This window comes from Saimiri boliviensis, chromosome 8 (assembly GCF_048565385.1).
Source record: "Saimiri boliviensis isolate mSaiBol1 chromosome 8, mSaiBol1.pri, whole genome shotgun sequence".
NCBI lineage: Eukaryota > Metazoa > Chordata > Mammalia > Primates > Cebidae > Saimiri > Saimiri boliviensis.
In genome coordinates this window covers 122,721,305-122,739,643 of record NC_133456.1, presented here as the reverse complement: position 1 = coordinate 122,739,643, position 18,339 = coordinate 122,721,305, and the positions used below count along the sequence as shown (strand labels likewise).

The window sequence follows — 18,339 nt, the reverse complement described above, 5'->3', positions numbered from 1 at the left end:
ACATGGTTTTCTGTCCATTTTGAAATGTCTTCTTTCTGATTCTCTCTTTTTTTTTTTTGAGATGGAATCTCACTCTTGTTTGCTGGAATGCAGTGGCACAATCTTGGCTCGCTGCAGCCTCCACCTCCTCGGTTCAAGCAGTTCTCCTGTCTCAGCCTCCCAAGTAGCTGGCACTGTAGGAGTGCACCACCACACCCAGCTAATTTTTGTATTTTTACTAGAGACAGAGTTTCACCATTTTGGCCAGGCTGGTCTGGAACTCCTGACCTCAGGTCATCTGCCCACCTCAGCCTCCCAAAGTGCTGGGATTACAAGCATGAGCCACTGCCCCTGACCCAAGATTCTGTCTCTTTTCTCTGTTCAAATATTGTTTGTATTTGTCTTGGTATTTCTTACTCTGACTTGCCAGACCTTGTTAGTCTTTCCAGAGAATCAACTCACGGCTTTTTATCAAAATACTATTTTTAAGGTTTAATTTTCTCATAAGAAAATTTTTGCTTCTAATCTATTTCCTATACTTGCTTTTATTGTTGTTATTATTTGAGACAGAGTTTCGCCCTTGTTGCCCAGGCTGGAGTGCAATGGCGTGATCTCAGCTTACTGCAACCTCCGCCTCCCACGTTCAAGGGATTCTCTTGCCTCAGCCTCCCAAGTAGCAGGGATTATAGGCACCAGTCACCACACCTGACTAATTTTTTGTATTTTTAGTAGAGACAGGGTTTCACCATGTTGGCTGGGCTGGTCTCGAACTCCTTACCTCACATGATCCATCCTCCTCGGCCTCCCAAAGTGCTGGGATTACATGTGTGAGCCACCAAGCCTGACCTTTTTAATTATTTTTGAGTTGAATGCTTAGTTCAGTTATTTTGTGTTTTTTTGAGACAGAGTCTTGCCCTGTCACCCAGTCTGGAGTGCAGTGGTGCAATCTCAGCTCACTGTAGCCTCAGACTCCTGGACTCAAGTGACCCTCCCACCTCAGCCTCCTGAGTAGCTGGGACTAGATATGCATGCCACCATGCCCAGCTAGTTTTTGTATATTTTTAGTAAAGCCAGGGTTTTGTTATGTTGCCCATGCTGGTCTCAAACTCCTGAGCTCAAGCAATCTTCCTGCCTTGGCCTCCCAAGGGATTACAGGTGTGAGCCACTGTGCCTAGCCAGTTGATATTTTCAGTGTTAGTTTCAAATAAGAGGATTTGAAGCTATCTTTTTTTTTTTTTTTCATTTCAGATACTTTTCACAGTTTCAGTATGGTATCATTTTAATGCCAGTCTTCTAGTGAATAGACAGGATTGTTATTCTGAGAAACTGAGAGGTGCTGGACCTTCATTACTTAAGTGTTTCTAGTTTTTCTTGCCCTTTAACATTGGTCCTTCATCCCCTTGGGTTTAAAATGTCTGCTTTATGGTTGTTCTGACGTCTTCTGGGGTGTGCTAGTACTTTCACTTTCCTGAAACAATACTTTATATTCATTGCTTACAAAGTTTTAATTCTAGCCAATTTTTATTTTGCTAATGGCATTCCTCAGAGCTTTTGAAAATTTTTAAATATTCTATAATTTATTTCTTTAACGAAATAGAGATGAGGTCTTGCTGTGTTGCTCAGGCTGGTCTCAAACTACTGGCCTCATGTGATCCTCCCGCCTAGGCCTCCCAAAGTACTGGGATTACAGGCATGAGCAACCACACCCACCGGCATCCTCAGTGCTTTTTAAAGAGTATTTTTTTTAATCCACTTTTAAGACTGAACAAAAAAAAAATATTGCATATTTCTTTTTTTTTTTTTTTTTTGAGACGAAGTTTTGCTCTTGTTGCCCAGGCTGGAGTGCAATGGCGTGATCTTAGCTCGCTGCAACCACTGCCTCCTGGGTTCAAGCGATTTCTCCTGCTGCAGCCTCCCGAGTGGCTGATATTACAGGTGTCCTGCACCACGCCTGGCTAACTTTGTATTTTTAGTAGAGATGGGGTTTCTCCATGTTGGTGGGGATGATCTCCAACTCCTGACCTCAAGTGATCCGCCGCCCTCGGCCTCCCAAGGTGCTGGGATTACTGGTGTGAGCCACTGTGCTGGCCTTGCATATTTCTAAGGTAGGTCTCCAAAGCCACCAAATCTTTTGAAGTAAATGGTAAGTCTTTTATATGACCTGTACGTTTTCTATCTTTTGTTGTTTTGTTTTGGCCAGCTAGATTGATGATCAGCTGAACACTCTCTTGAAGGAGTTCCAGCTAACAGAGGAGAACACTAAGCTCCGATATCTCACCTGTTCTCTTATTGAAGACGTAGCAGCCGCTTATTTCCCGGACTGCATAGTCAGACCCTTTGGCTCCTCAGTGAATACTTTTGGGAAGTTAGGATGTGACTTGGACATGTTTTTGGATCTCAATGAAACCAGAAACCTCAGCACTCACAAGGTAAGCCTATTTCTTTTGACCACTGTAATCATTTAAAGTTAAGAAAGTAGAAAAGGAAAATCTTTGAACTTAATAAAATTATAAGTGTTGATTTCTAAATTTATTAAACATTATTGTTAAAGAATAAGGTATATTTGTTATTGATTCTTTGGAATTGTATACAGCTGAGATGGTAGGTCAAAAAAGAAAAAAAAATAAAGGAATTGTAAAGTCTTTCTTTGTATTGTTCTATGTGATAATTTTTGTGAATATTCTGTACATATGCAATAAAATAGTTATTCTTTTCAAGGGTTCAGAAGCTTTTCAGTTAGGTCAGAGTTGCCTGTTGTGTTATTCAAATTATGTATCTTAACTAATTTTTTCTTTTAACCCTTGTGATCTAATTACTGAAATATTTTTACATCTCATGATTCTTGGTTTTGTTAACTTTTCTTTAAAATGCTTTTGATTTTTGTTTTATCCAAAGGCTCTATTAGCTACATATAGGTATATGATTATTATATTTACTTGTTGAGTTGCTTTATTATTAGATTATGTCCCTCATACATGCTGTTTTCATCTCTACAAATGCTTTCTTCTTAAGTTCTGTAATATGTTAATATCGCTGCTTGCTATTTGTCTCACATGTCTTCTGTTTATTTTCAGCCTTTATATATGTTACTTTATTTTGGGTGTATCTCTTATAAACAGCAGTATGCTTTTACTCCAGTCTGTCAGTCTTTGAGTTCAATATGTTTATTGTTACTCTGATCATTCTTGGACTTATTTTTCCTGTTTTATTTTTTATTTCCTGTTTTCTGTGCTTTTTCTTTGCTTTTTACTCTGACTGAGGTGGAGTCTTGCTCTGTTGCCCAGGTTGGAATCCAGTGGTGCAGTCTTTGCTCACTGCAACTTCCGCCTCCCATGTTCAAGTGATTCCCCTGCCTCAGCCTCCTGAGTATCTGGGATTACAGGCATGTGCTACCATGCCTGGCTGATTTTTGTATTTTTTGTGGAGATGGGATTTCACTTCATTGGTCAGCCTGGTTTCAAACTTCTGACCTCAGGTGATCCACCCTCCTCAGCTTCTTACGGCGCTGGGATTACAGGCATGAGCTGTCGTCCCCTGTAGCTTTTCACTTTCTTTCTTCCTTTTATTGGATTACTCCTACTTTATTCCTGTACTTCCTCTTTACCCCTTTTTTTCTCTTGCAAATTTGGATATTTTTTCATCCATTATGTTCGCTCTGACATGCATGTCTAACAAGGTAAAGTTAACCAGTATCTCTTCCATCCTCCCGAATAATATAAGGAACTCTCTAATTTAATTATACTGTTAAAAAGGCTATGTGTTTTTGTTTTGTTTTGTTTTGTTTTGAGACAGTCTCTCTCTCTCTCGCCTAGGCTGGAGTGCAATGACATGATCTTGGCTCACTGCAACCTCTGCCTTCTGGGTTCAAGCAATCCTCCTGCCTCAGCCTCCCTTGTAGCTGGGACTGCAGGCACGAACCACCATGTCTGGTAAATGTTTGTATTTTAGTAGAGATGGAGTTTCACCATATTGGCCAGGCTGGTCTTGAACTCTTGACCTTAGGTGAACCACTGCCCTGCGCCCAGCCAAAGCTATGCTCCCGGGACTTCAGGTACATGCCACTACGCCCGGGTAAATTTTGTATTTTTAATAGAGATGGGGTTTCGCCATGTTGGCCAGGCTGGTCTTGAACTCCTGACTTCAAGTGATCCACTCGCCTTGGTCTCCCAAAGTTCTGTGATTACAGGTGTGAACCACTGCACTCAGCTCCCCCTTTTCTTAAATAATTCTAAGTAAAAACAAAACTAAATTATAAAATAAAATTTATGTTTTTTGGGGAAATGACACAAAACTTCCATGACAGCTGAAATTAAAATAGTTTATTTCTAGACTTTCCTGTGTGTGTGTGTGTGTGTGTGTGTGTGTGTACACACACACTCGTCCTTGGTTAGTGCCCTATGTGTGTACTTGATGTATCTACTGTGTCAAGTGAAGAACTGAGCATCAGCTCCTGAAATTTCTGCCTGAAAGTGACACTTAAAATCTCTGATCACATTTCACTGGCCAAAGCAAATCACATGACTTTGCTTAACCTTAAAGGGACAAGAACGTGAGGTCTTCCAAATGCCAGAAAGGTGATGCAGAACATTTAGTGAGCAGCTTCAATAACTACCACACTCCTGCTCATAGTTCAGTTTGCCAGTTTCCTGCACCCAGTTCCATTATTCAGACCTATTTTTTCTTGTCATTTTGACTTCCATTACCTCAAAGATTTTATTCTCTCATTTATAATACTTAATTTAAAAAATCTCTATTGCCTCTCTCCTGAGTGATTCTAATCCTTCTGAGGCTTCTGAGATTGAGTCCACCGTGACTTCTCTTGATGTAGTCTAATACCGCTTTCTCAGTTGACCTCATTTTGCCATCGTGAGATTTATTTGACCCCACATCTGTCTTTACTTTTGTTTGGATTCCTCGTCCTAATATAAATTGTGTGTGTTTGTATTTTAAAATAGAATGGACAGGGAAAAAGGTTATGGAGGTAAATTATGACAAACTGGCTAAGAGTCTTGAAATTTTAATTTTTTAAAGGAAAATTTTTTTTAGTCCTTTTAATGTAAAAATAAACAACAAATCAGTAGAGAAAATATCACGTTTATGGGGATTGTTTGCATACAGTAATGGATTTATTTAATCTATTTTTTTTCTGATTATAAAGCGACAGATACAGAAATATATAACAGAGGTGTCTCTGATGGTCCCACTGCCTCCAGAGATAACCCTATGAATAATTTAATATATTCTGGATTTTTTTCCTTTATGTATAGAAATGCTTGGGAAAAAAAAAAGAAAAAGAAAAAAAAACTCCAGAACATAATCCTTACAGATGATAACTTTATATATACAAATTATAACTTGATTTTTTTCTTCATTAGTAGTGTCTTGACGATTCAATCTACTGTATTGTCCTCAGTGGCTGCAAAATACTCCACTGAATGAATGTATCGTAATTTAATCAGTCATCTTTTTGTAGATAATGAGGGTGGTGTCTTTTATTCTCCTCTTTGAGTGAAAGTGCCAAATCCTAGGCACTAGGCTACCAGGGAACTTTACTCCTCTTTATTGCCAAATATATATTAGTTAATATTCTTTGATTATACATACCAGAAACAACACAAACTAGCTTCAATAAAGAGGTAGAGGAGGCATCGCAGAACACAGGGCCAGGAATATGGAGGAGTCTTGGGAAAGGACTAGAAGTAAGAAGTGTAAACCATCAAGAACCCGGGAAGTGGCTGGGCCTGGTGCTTCATGCCTGTATCACAGCACTGTGGGAGGCCGCGGTGGGAGGATCACCTGGGCTCAGGATTCAAGACCAGCCTGGGCAGCATAGGCTGGGTGAGACCATGTCTCTATTAAAAATAAAAAATTAGCCAGGTGTGGTGGTGTGTACCTGTAGTTCCAGCTACTCTGGAGGTTGAGGTGGCAGTGAGCTGTTTTTGTACCTCTGCACTCCAGCCTGGGTGACAGAGTGATACCCTCCCTTTTTTTTTGAGCCTCTCTCTGTCACCTCAGGCTGGAGTACAGTGGCACAATCTCGACTCACTGCAACCCAGGCCTCCAGGGTTCAAGCAGTTCTCCTGCCTCAGCCTCCCAAATAGCTGGGGCCACAGCCACCATACCTAGCTAATTTTTTTTGTATTTTTAGTAGAGATGGGATTTTACCATGTTGACCAGGCTGTTCTCAAACTCCTGACCTCAAGTAATCTGCCTGTCTTGGCTTCTCAAAGTGTTGGGATTACAGGTTTGAACTACCACACACAGCCTATGATACCCTGTTTCTTTCTTTCTTTTTTTTTTTTTTTTTAAAGTTGGGGTTTCTCCATGATGGCCAGGCTGATCTTGAACTCCTGACCTCAGGTGATCCACCCACTTGGGCCTCCCAAAGTGCTAGGATTACAGGTGTGAGCCACCGCGCCCGGCAATACTTGTTTCAAAAGCAACAACAAAACAACCCAGGAAGTGTTCTGTTCCTGTCTACATATTTTTGCTTCATTTATTGCTTTCTCCCTGTCCTTAACTCCTTCCTCCCCAGCCCCAATGATTTTCTTTACTTTTTAATGCTTATATAGATATGCCTGCCCCAAAGCTTCTGAGTTAGGTGTTTTAGCCACGTGGTTGCCTCTGAACCTTAGTTCCAGTTCTCAGTAACCAGTTCCCAGTAAAGATCTCCAGATGAATGTGGGGTACACTCCTGCAGTGCTTAGATCAGCTGTCTTGCCCAATCCATTCAGCTGGAAGGAAAGAGATAGATTTCCATGGTAAATAAGGAGGTTGGAATTCTAGAAGAGGGAAAAGTTGTCGATAGGGAACTTGATTAAGCTAGATAAAACTCCCAAAAGGTGTATAACCACATGATTAGTACTGCGGTGAGTGAACATCTTTGGAAATTGGCTCATCTGTGCAAATATTCCTTTGACATGATTTATTTATTTCTTTCTTTCTTTCTTTCTTTCTTTCTTTCTTTCTTTCTTTCTTTCTTTTTTAAGGACATTGATAGTAGTTCTCAAGGAATGACATAATTTCTAACCATTTTAATAGCCGACGTTGTTATAGAAGTTTGAGTAGATATGGACAGGTTCTACAAGAAGTATGTCCCTTGTTTACACTCCTGTCAACAGTATATACATGTTTTCCCATACCCATTAGTTTTGGTCACCAACCTGTTTGTCTTTGTTGGACTAAAAAATAAAAAATCTCATTGCTGTTTTAATTTCTATTTAGTTACTAGAAAATATGCACAACTTTTACTGTGGTTTTTAGCCATTTTTATTTCTTCTGTCAATTTTTCTTTGTCTTTTTTGCCCATTTTTAGAATGTAATGGGTTCCCCCTTTCATGTGCATAAAACTGTCATAAATTACTGGTTTGTATGACGTGTTATTTGCCTTGTTTTTTAGTAGTGATTATATGCTTTGCCTTAAGGTGGTTTTAATTTTTTATGCAATCTTATTACTTCTTTTATGTCTTCTCTAAATTTGTGTTATGCTTACAAAGTCCTTCCCTACTCTGATTGTAAAAGCATTAACTCTTTGTCTTGTAGTACTTTACTGATGTACTTTTTACATTTTAGTCTTTGATCCATGTTGAATTTACTTCAGTTTTGTTTTTGGTTTTTATTTTTTTTGAGATGGAGTCTTGCTCTATCGCCCAGGCTGGAGTGCAGTGGTATGATCTCAACTCACTGCAACCTCTACCTTTCGGGTTCAAGAGATTCTTCCTTCTCTATTTTTAGTAGAGATAGGGTTTTTCTGTGTTGGCCAGGCTGGTCTCAAACTCCTGACTTCAAGTGATCCTGCCTCCCAAAGTGCTGGGATTGCAGGTGTGAGCCAAAACACTCAGCAAATTTAACTGAGTTTTAGTAATTTTTTTTTTTTTTTTTTTTTTTTGAAATGGAGTCTCACTCTGTTGCCCAGGCTGGATTACAGCAGCGTGATCTTGGCTCACCTCAATCTCTGCCTCCTGGGTTCAAGCGATTCTCCTGCCTCCACCTCCCAAGTAGCTGGGATTACGGGCACTGGCCACCATGCCTGGCTAATTTTTTTGTATTTTTAGTAGAGATGGGGTTTCACCATGTTGGTCAGGCTGGCTTCAAACTCTTGACTCAAGTGATCCACCTGCCTTGGCTTCCCAAAGTGCTCTAGGAGTACAGGTGTGAGCCAGCTCACCCGGTGAGTTTTAGTATTTAACAAAGGATCTAGTTTATTTTTTTTTTTGATGGCCACTTAACTCATATGTTGAATAGGAATTTTCCCCTAGTAATTTGCAGCCCTAAATATTAGTATTAAATTGCTGTATACAAGCCTATTTATACTGCCTGTTTTCTTCTACTGATACACTGTTCTTGTGCCTGTACTTCCTCACTGCTGTGGGTTTATAGTGTAAATTATAATGGCCAATTAGGAAGGGGTAAGTGTATGCTCACTGAATGTGTAGAGTGAGTGGTTCTGTGCATATTACTTTATGATTCATGTTGTACTGTAGTTCATAATTACAAAAACCAGCAATTGTTCAAGTTAGTGCTTTGTATTCCTCTATATTCTGGAGAAGCAAAAGGCAACTGAGGACCTTTTAAGTTTGCTTTTGGCTGTGATTTCATGAAGAGTTTTGTCAGCAATGATTTAGAGCATCCTTTTACAAAAGTTTATTAAGGAATTATTTTTTACCAAAAGCTCCTATTTAGAAATGTTTTGATTTTTCAGACCTCAGGAAATTTTCTGATGGAATTTCAAGTGAAAAATGTTCCTTCCGAAAGAATTGCAACTCAGAAGATCCTGTCTGTGCTAGGAGAGTGCCTTGACAACTTCAGCCCTGGCTGTGTGGGTGTGCAAAAAATACTAAATGCTCGCTGTCCGCTCGTGAGGTTCTCACACCAGGCCTCTGGATTTCAGTGTGATTTGACTACGAACAATAGGTACCATCTCTTTACGTTTATTATTTTAAATACGAATATTCTAATGTATTAGCTTAGTTTTTCTCATACAGAAACAGTGGCTTTGGAATCTTAAACATGCTTGAACAATAATTTTTAAAAATTTCGAACACTTGGATTGAAAAGTAAAAAATCTTTTATATTATACTTGATAATTTGGTGTTCCTAAATAGTGTTAGGATATTGTGTTAAAATGTTCATGTATCTAACCTCTAAGAAGAAATGTATTTCATTATTTTTGTGCAGCCTGGTAGTGTGTAGTGTGAAAGGTGGCCTACCTTTTAGCATGAATTTCTGATGGCAAAAAAAGAAAAAAGTACAATTAAAAAAGAAAGATTCCTATTTATAGTATAAGTCTTCTAAGAATACTTAGAAAATAAAATAACCACTTGAATTTCACCTTTGAATTGCCTTTAGATGTATAGTCAACTTTGTGTACTAAACAAATGTCCTCTTTACTTAGGTCCGAAAGTGGTTGGAAGAGCTTAAGACTGGATGGTTTTTGTTCAGCCTATGTGTATTGTATTATCCTAGTCATTTGTTTGCTAAAAACAAGTGGAGTGGGAATAATTACTTTTGTACTGATGACTTTTCCTGGATTCATAACAGGGAAAATTTATTTTATTATTATTATTATTTGAGACATAGTATTGCTCTGTTGGCCAGGCTGGAGTGCAATGTGGCTCATGATCTTGGCTCACTGCAACCTCCACTTCCCAGGTTCAAGCTATTCTTGTGCCTCAGCGTTCCAGGTAGCTGGGATTATAGGTGCCTGCCATCATGCTGGGTGAATTTTTGTATTTTTAGTAGAGATGTGATTTCACCCTGTTGGCCAGGCTGATCTTGAACTCCTGACCTCATGTGATCCACCCATCTTCGCCTCCCACTGAGCCTGGCCCACAGTAGGGAAAAATTTCTTAATTGAGTTTATTTCCTAAATTCTCATTGCATGAGTTCAGTTTCTCTATAGTTATTTGTTAGATAAATAATCATTACTGAAAATAGATTCAGAAAATCAAGGCTAGAGCAGTTTGATTAAACTCGTGTTCACCAACAAGCGAATCCTCAGTATTTTTGAATTTCTCTCAAGTCAAACTTATGGAGTAAAGTCTGTGATTTCTTGTCAAATTTTAATATAGAAAATAAAGATATACACTGTACTTTTTATCATCATTGTATTTTCTTTATAGTATGTAAAATAGGACAAAATGACATTTATCTTTGTAATTGTGTAATCTTCTTTATATCCGATACCTTATGCTTTTTGATATTTATTTTTAGCTTAATTTAGCTTCATTTTCATAAAATAATCACCATGAATTTTTTTTTTTTTTTTTTTTTGAGACGGAGTTTCGCTCTTGTTACCCAGACTGGAGTGCAATGGCGCGATCTCGGCTCACCGCAACCTCCGCCTCCTGGGTTCAGGCAATTCTCCTGCCTCAGCCTCCTGAGTAGCTGGGATTACAGGCACGTGCCACCATGCCCAGCTAATTTTTTGTACTTTTTAGTAGAGACGGGGTTTCACCATGTTAACCAGGATGGTCTCGATCTTTTGACCTCGTGATCCACCCGCCTCGGCCTCCCAAAGTGCTGGGATTACAGGCTTGAGCCACCGCGCCCGGCTTCACCATGAATTTCTAAGTTGCTGTTTCTTCTTTATTTTTTTTGAGACATAGGCTTGCTCAGTCACATAGGCTGGAGTGCAGTGGCAGGATCTCGGTTCACTGCAATGCAACCTCCGCCTACCGGGTTCAAGCAATTCCCACCTCAGCTTTGCGAGTAGCTGGGATTACAGGCACACTCGATCATGCCTGGTTAAATTTTGTATTTTTGTAGAGATGGGGTTTCACCATGTTGGCCAGACTGGTCTTGAACTCCTGACCTCAGATGATCCGCCCACCTCGGCCTGCCAAAGTGCTGGGATTATAGGTGTGAGCCACGACGCCTGGCCTTGTTTCTTCTGTTCTTTTTACTTTTTGATTGGGGCATTTAGTCTGTTCTTTTTACTTTTTAAATGTAAATGCCACTTCAGAGACAGTTTTAACTTGATGCTGTTAAATTATTTTTTGTGCCCTTTGTTGGTTCTTTGAGAAATTGTAAGACATGTTTTGATCAGTAGGAACTTAATATTTTTAATTCTGTTTTTACTTTTTTAGAGACAGCTTCTCACTCTGTTGCCCAGGCTGAAGTGCAGTGGTGTGATCATAGCTCACTGTAGCCTTGAACTCTTGGGCTCAAACAGTCCTCCTTTCTCAGGCATGCATCTGTAATCCCGAGCAGCTAGGATTACAGATGCATGCCACCACACCTATCTTTTTTAAATTAAATTTTTTAAATTTTGTTTTTATTTTATATATACATTTTTTATATTTATAGAGACAGGGTCTTACTGTGTTACCAGGGTGATCTCGAACTCCTAGGCTCAAGCTATCTGCCTGCCTTGGCCTCCTAAAGTGCTGGGACTACAGGAGTGAGCCACCATGCCTGGCCAACGAACACCTCTCTGTCTTTATCGATTATATGTATGTATATGTATGTACATATACATATGTATATATATGTTTATGTATATATAGTTTGAAATGACATCTTACTCTGTTGCCAAGACTAGAGTGCAGTGGCTCAATTTTGGCACACTGCAGCCTTGACCTCCCTGGGCTCAGGTGATTCTCCCACCTCAGCCTCCCAGGTAGCTGGGCCTAAGGTGTGTGACACCACACTCAGCTAACTTCTGTATTTTTTGTAGAGACAAGGTCTCCTCATGTTTCCCAGGCTGGTCTTGAACTCCTCAGCTCAAGCTGTCTGCCTGCTTCAGCTTCCTAAAGTGCATGAGATCACAGGCATGAGCTACTGTGCCCGGCCATTTATTAATAATTATAAAGAGCTTTGTGTGTTTTACTTATTATTTAAAATCATGTTTAGAAACTTTGATTTAAAAATTCTAAGTTCTAGAACATTTTCTTTCTTTTCTTTTGGAAGTAGGGTCTTGCTCTGTTGCCCATGCTGGAGTACAATAACGTGATCTCAGTTGACTGCAGCCTCCACCTCCTGGGTTCAAATGATTCTCCTGCCTCAGCCCCCCAAGTAGCTAGGATTACAGGCATGCATCACCACGCCCAGCTAATTTTTTTATTTTTAGTAGAGATGGGGTTTCATCACGTTGGCCAGGCTGGTCTTGTCTCCTGACCTCAAGTGATCCATCCACCTTGGCCTCCCAAAGTGCTGGGATTACAGGTGTGAGTACCACACCCGGCCCTAGATCTACATTTTCTTTTTCTTTTTTTTTTTTCCATTCTTTCACCAGGCTGGAGGGCAGTGACTCGATCTCAGCTCACTGCAACCTCTGCCTCCTGCGTTCAAGCAATTCTTGTGCCTCAGCCTCTTGAATAGCTGGAATTACAGGCGCACACCACCGTGCCTGGCTAATTTATTGTATTTTTAGTAGAGAAGGGGTTTCACCATGTTGGCCAAGCTGGTCTTGAACTCCTGGTCTCAAGTAATCTACCCGCCTCAGCCTTCCAAAGTACTGGGATTACAGGTTTGAGCCACCGTGCCCAGCCTATATTTTAATTATCAATTTTAAGAGGATTAAGAGGATATTTTAATGGGAATAATTGTATTTGATATTCAGTCATTAATACTAAATTTTATATTGCAAATTCATAATGCTTTTGATTGCCTAATATGATATTCTGAATATATTCAGATATAGTAGGATGTTTAGATATGTTTCCTGGCATATGTTTAATTTTACCCCTAGTTTATAATTTGGGGATTTGAAAATTTTTCTGTTTTTATTTTTGAAGGATTGCCTTGACAAGTTCTGAACTCCTTTATATATATGGTGCCCTAGACTCAAGAGTGAGAGCCTTGGTGTTCACTGTACGATGCTGGGCTCGAGCACATTTACTAACAAGCAGTATTCCTGGTGCATGGATTACAAATTTCTCCCTTACAATGATGGTCATCTTTTTTCTCCAGACAAGATCACCCCCTGTTCTTCCAACACTGGACTCCTTACAAACCCTAGCAGGTAAGACTAGAAAGAAAAACTTCTCCATTTTCTTTTTCTGATGTTAGGAGCAAATATAATTACAATGTGTTGCTAAAGCCCCGTCTGTTTTTTCTCTTAGTCACAAAATTTGTCTTGACTTTTAAAGCCTTGTGAATCTAAACTTTTTATCATTAGAATTATTATTATTATTTAAAGCCTACCGGAGTCATGAGAGCAGATAATTTGGGAGGCTAGGGCCTTTAGGATTTTTGAGAGTTCTGTTTTCTTTGAGTCAGTTGGCGAGGTTGTTCACCACAGTCATGAGGTCGCTGGAGCTTCTCCCCCAGTTGGCCGAGTCTAGAATGACCTTTTCAGATGCAGCTTCTTCAGATACAACTTTTGATTGGATCACAGTCTCGGAGATGACTTTCAGATCTGAACCTGTGTTTAGACTTGGGTTAGAGATACTAAAACTGTTTCATGATGTTTCAAAGATTCTAAATGTGTTTTTAATTAAAAGTTTATAATCAGTCTTAGGTGTGTTATTTTAAATTTGACATACTATTTAGTTTGTATTATGAATGATTTTATAAATGCCTCCCAAGTTCAGGTGATTCTTATGTCTCAGCCTTGCTGAGACCTGCTGGAGAAGTTATATTATAAAATCTTGCAATTGTAAATGCTGAAAGGAAGATAATTAAGGGGTACATACATTGAAAATGCATGCTCTGTCTTCTACCCATCTGATATAATTGCTGCCTGATAATTCGATTGAATGCTTTCTTGAATCTTCCTATTTAAAATAACCTTAAAAGGGATTATTCCATATAGAATAGACCTCAAACTATTTCCATCGCTTGGTGTTTAAAATCTTTAGCTCTCTAGACACAGCCCAGTTTTCCAGCCTCTCCTCTGCTTCTCTTCATGTGTTCCACATTCCAGCCAGTGCTGTGATTACTCTTGGAACGTTTCATTGTAGCTCTTTGTTCACACTGTTTTCTGCCTGGAGTCTGCTTTTTTTCTCCCAGATTAAATTATTTCTTCCACGCTACCATCCCTCATTATCCACTTTAGAAGTGATCTCTTCCTGTCAACACTGTAAGTGTTTGATGTAGTTTGAAATTGACCTTTAAAAAAGCTCAATTTGTGTTTACAACTAATCACAACCAGTTACAAATGTCTTTGTTCCTTCTCCACTCCCACTGCTTCACTTGACTAGCCTAAAAAAAGAAATAAAATCTAGATTTGATAGGTTAAGGGAAAATGGAAAGTTTTCAGTGGGGTAGAGTGGTGGTCATGTATCTCACTTTTAAAATTAAAATGGCAACATGCATATCTGAGCTCATTTCAGCCCTTAGTGTCATTCATTCAGTATTTACTGATTACTTCTATGCGTCAGGTGTTACTGGAGGAGTGGGGATATGAACAGTATTCTCAGATAACTCACAATCTAGTGGAGAGGTAAGGCATACATAAGATATGGGCAAATCTTCACTGCTAAACTACCTGCTGTGTGCACTGATGCTTACTGCTAATCTCATAGAAACCATCATGCGGAAAAATCACAGAACTTTTGGAGTTCAGAAACTAAGAAACAGTAGGTGTAAAAAAGAGGAGCGGAAGAAAGTCGACACTGGGGTAGGCTACTCCTGAGCGTCTTGGTTGCCTCCCTCGGTCTTAAAAGTCCTGCCACCCCTGCCCATGTCAGGCCCCTGTTCTCTGCCTGGGAAAGTTTCTACTGTCTTTCTCACTTATCTCCATTTTGGTTCCCATCAATCCATTCTTAGTTAACAGAGTGATTTGCAAAAATAATGACAGTATTATTCTCCTTTTCAGTCCTTCAGTAACTTTCTATTATCTTTTTTTAAAATGTCTGATTTTTAAAAAATTTTGTTTATTATTTATTTTGAGAAAGGATCTTGCTCTGTTGCTCAGGCTGGATTGCAGTGGCACAATCTCAGCTCATATAGCCTCGACCTCCCTGGCTCAAGTAATTTTCCAACTTCAGCCTCCTGAGTAGCTAGGACTGCAGGCACGCACCCCCACACCTGGCTAATTTTTTTATTTTTTGTTGAAACGGGGTCTTGCTGTTTCCTATACTGGTCTTGAACTGGGCTCAAGGGATTCTCCCACCTTGGTCTTGCAAAGTGTTGGGATTACAGGCGTGAGCCACTGTGCTCTGCCTTATAGGCAGGCTGGAGTGCAGTGGTGCAGTCTTGGCTCACTGCAGCCTCTGCCTCCCAGGCTTAAGTGATTCTCCCACCTCAGCCTGCTGAGTAGCTGGGATATACAGGCTTGTGCCACCACTCACTCAGCTAATTAAAAAAAAAAAAAATTTGTGGAGATGGGGTCTCACTGTATTGCCCAGGCTGGTCTCAAATTCCTTGAGCCCAGGCTCAAGTGTTCCTTCTCGGCCTCCCAAAGTGCTGGGATTATAGGCATGAGCTACTGTGCCTAGCTTCCACTAATTATTTTAGGAAGAGAATAGGATATGTGCACAAATTTTAAATGACCTGTTGAGTTTTTAGTCCAAATCTGCTTTAAAATAAATTTAAATGTGTTCACATCTTACGGCATCAAAACAAGCAAAACTAGCTTGGAATTCTTTAATATTTCACTTGAAACATCAAATTTGACTGTTTTGAAACTTTTGTGCTAGTTTTTAAATACAGTAAGATAATTTTTCAGACTATTTTTTGCAATTGCTGCTTGGCATATAGCACATTGTAGGTGCGAATTGCCAGTAAATGCCCAGCAAAATTTGATAGCTTTTTGCTTTCTGTCACCTGTGGTTTTTGAAGTTGCTATAAAATAACTTGTCTTAGATTAATGTGTGTTAAAAATGTGGTGAAGATCATTTTGAGGAGAATTTATCAACATTTTCCTCCTCCTTTTTCTTTTTTCAAAATCCATGGTTTTTATACTTTCTAATTTTTACCAGTAGTTCAACATTGGTGGACATTAAACCTAAGGAAGAAAACAATTTTAAACTGTGAAACAATAAAAAACCCATCTTGAATACTCTGCATTTAATCATCTAAGTGACTTGAATCTTCTGTACAACCATTTCATTTCTTCTAAGCTGTATCTCTCATTTGATGTACAAATAAAGTATTAATTTGTTCTTTTTTAAAAGAAAAAAATACTTTGCTTCCTTGCTTGTTTATTAATAGAAGGCAGCATGAATTTCTAGAATATCTTCCAGAACGTCTAGGACTTTGTAAAGTACTGTTTAGAACCTAAGCTAAGATAAAGACCAAACTTTTTCGCATTGTGTGCAGGGCCCTCTATCAGCCTTTTCATCCTGTTCTCTTAAATTGATTCCTGTGTACCGGTTGGAAGCTTGAGCCACTCCTGATCTCCTTGATGAGCCTCAGATGTTTCATGCTTTTTTTCATTGCTCCATGCTTTTGCCTGAAGTGGCCTTCTCCCTGCTCCCCCTTTTCAATGGAGAACCTCCTCAAGATTAAGCCAGAGAAGACACACAAACCCAGTACAGGATCTCATTTGTTAGGTCTTTTCTTGCCATGCTCTCTGCTTCCCAGTGGGTAGTGCTTTCTTGGTTTCCAAGCCCTTGGTACACATCTATATTGTAACAACTGTTAGATTGTTGTAGTTCTTTTATCTACCTGCCTCAGTGTGGTCAAGCTTTTCTGGGGCTGGCTGTCTTTGCTTCATCTCTGCATCTTCTATTCCTGGCATAGTATTGGGTTCATAGCAGGAGTTCACTGTATAGATTTCGAAACGATTGGATGACCATTTTAAAGTTGAGGGCTGTTTGTACTGAGCAAGATGGACCATGATGTTAGCTTTCATATTTGGTTCCTCTTGAATTGTTCTGTTTCTTTGTGTTTTCTATAATCTCCATTACTTTCTCTCATGTCTTTTATTTTCTTGTGTTTTCCATGCTTTCTGACTTCGCAGCTTTTCTTACATTTACTTCTGTGCTTAGTGCTTTAATGGAAGATTCATTCCTGAAAAAAGACACAGCAGCTAAAAGAGCATCAATATATGTGACTAGCACTGCATCACAAAAAGACAAACTGTTAATCATTTGACATAGTAATACATGTGCCCAGGTTCCTAAAAAATGGATCTAAGTAGAAATACACACACACACAAACACACACACACACACACACTAACTATATAGCTCTTTCAGCATACTATAAATTGTATAGTAGAACACATAAAATGTGCTGTTTAAAATATGTTAGAACGTAGAATAATTTTTGAGAAATTACGTAAGTAACCAGGTCTTGACAAAAAAATAAATAAATAAAAACCACAAAAATGAGAGACAGAAATGTATAGGAGTCTTATTTATCTTTCTGGTGATTACAGGCATTTAAAATCAAATATCAGGACTGGGTGTGGTGGCTCATGCCTGTAATCCCAGCATTTTGGGAGGCCAAGGCGGGCAGATCACTTGAGGTCAGGAGTTCAAGACCAGCCTGGCCAACATAGTGAAACCCTGTCTGTACTAAAAATGCAAAAATTAGCCGGGCATGGTGGTGCTCACCTGTAATCCCAGCCACTCAGGAGACTGAGGCAGGAGAATTGCTTGAACCTGGGAGGCGGTTGCAGTGAGTTGAGATCGTGCCACTGCACTCCAGCCTGGGTGATAGAGCCAGACTCTATCTCAAAAGAATTTTAAAAAATAAAAATAAAAATTTACCAGCAGTCATTCAGATTATTGATTATATGCCTGCTATATGCTAGATGCCTGTTGGGGGCAGATAGGTGGTGGGGAGGTGGGCAATAATGAATAGGAGAGTGACTTCTGTAGTTCCAGACTGGGGCACAGAGTGGACAGCATGCAGACAGTCAGAGTGCAGTCAGACAAGTGCACATGGTGAGTGGAGCAAAAAGGATGGAGAACCAGTTTGGAATTACCAAATACTTCTAGATAGGAAGGAGCCGTTGACGAGATTTCTGAAGAGTAGGAATTTGCTCTTGAAAACAGCTTATTATCTATTGTAGATAGCATGGGCCATGGATTTCACGGTGATTGTGTATTTATCAATAATTAGGAAAATGAATACATCTAAAGATATAAATACTAGTAGGAAAGGTGAACGCCTGAGTCTAATGTGCTGTTACTGAGTTTGTGTTACTGAATTACCGAATTCCAGTTACTCTAGATCAGGCGTCCCCAAACTTTCTACACAGGGGGCCAGTTCACTGTCCTTCAGACCTTTGGAGGGCCGCCACATACTGTGCTCCTCTCACTGACCACCAATGAAAGAGGTACCCCTTCCTGAAGTGCGGCGGGGGGCCGGATAAATGGCCTCAGGGGGCCGTATGCGGCCCGCAGGGCCGTAGTTTGGGGACGCCTGCTCTAGAGTGCTACGTTTTAGAAATTACCTGAAGCTTTTTCAGTTAGCATTCAGTTTGCGTCATGAATGAAAATGGTAAGAATGGAATTTGGAGAT

The 18,339-nt window shown here is 39.6% G+C and overlaps 1 protein-coding gene across 3 annotated transcripts in view; it reads left to right on the top strand.

Moving 5' to 3' along the window:
* The window catches only part of MTPAP (mitochondrial poly(A) polymerase), a 76,699-nt gene that overhangs the window by 10,747 nt on the left and 47,613 nt on the right, over nt 1-18,339 (top strand). For all 3 annotated transcript variants that reach the window (XM_074405197.1, XM_003938392.4, XM_074405196.1), the window contains exons 4-6: nt 2,184-2,408; nt 8,681-8,892; nt 12,717-12,943. In XM_074405197.1, coding sequence (XP_074261298.1) covers nt 2,184-2,408; nt 8,681-8,892; nt 12,717-12,943 — 664 coding nt within the window. The remainder of the gene's footprint in view (nt 1-2,183; nt 2,409-8,680; nt 8,893-12,716; nt 12,944-18,339) is intronic.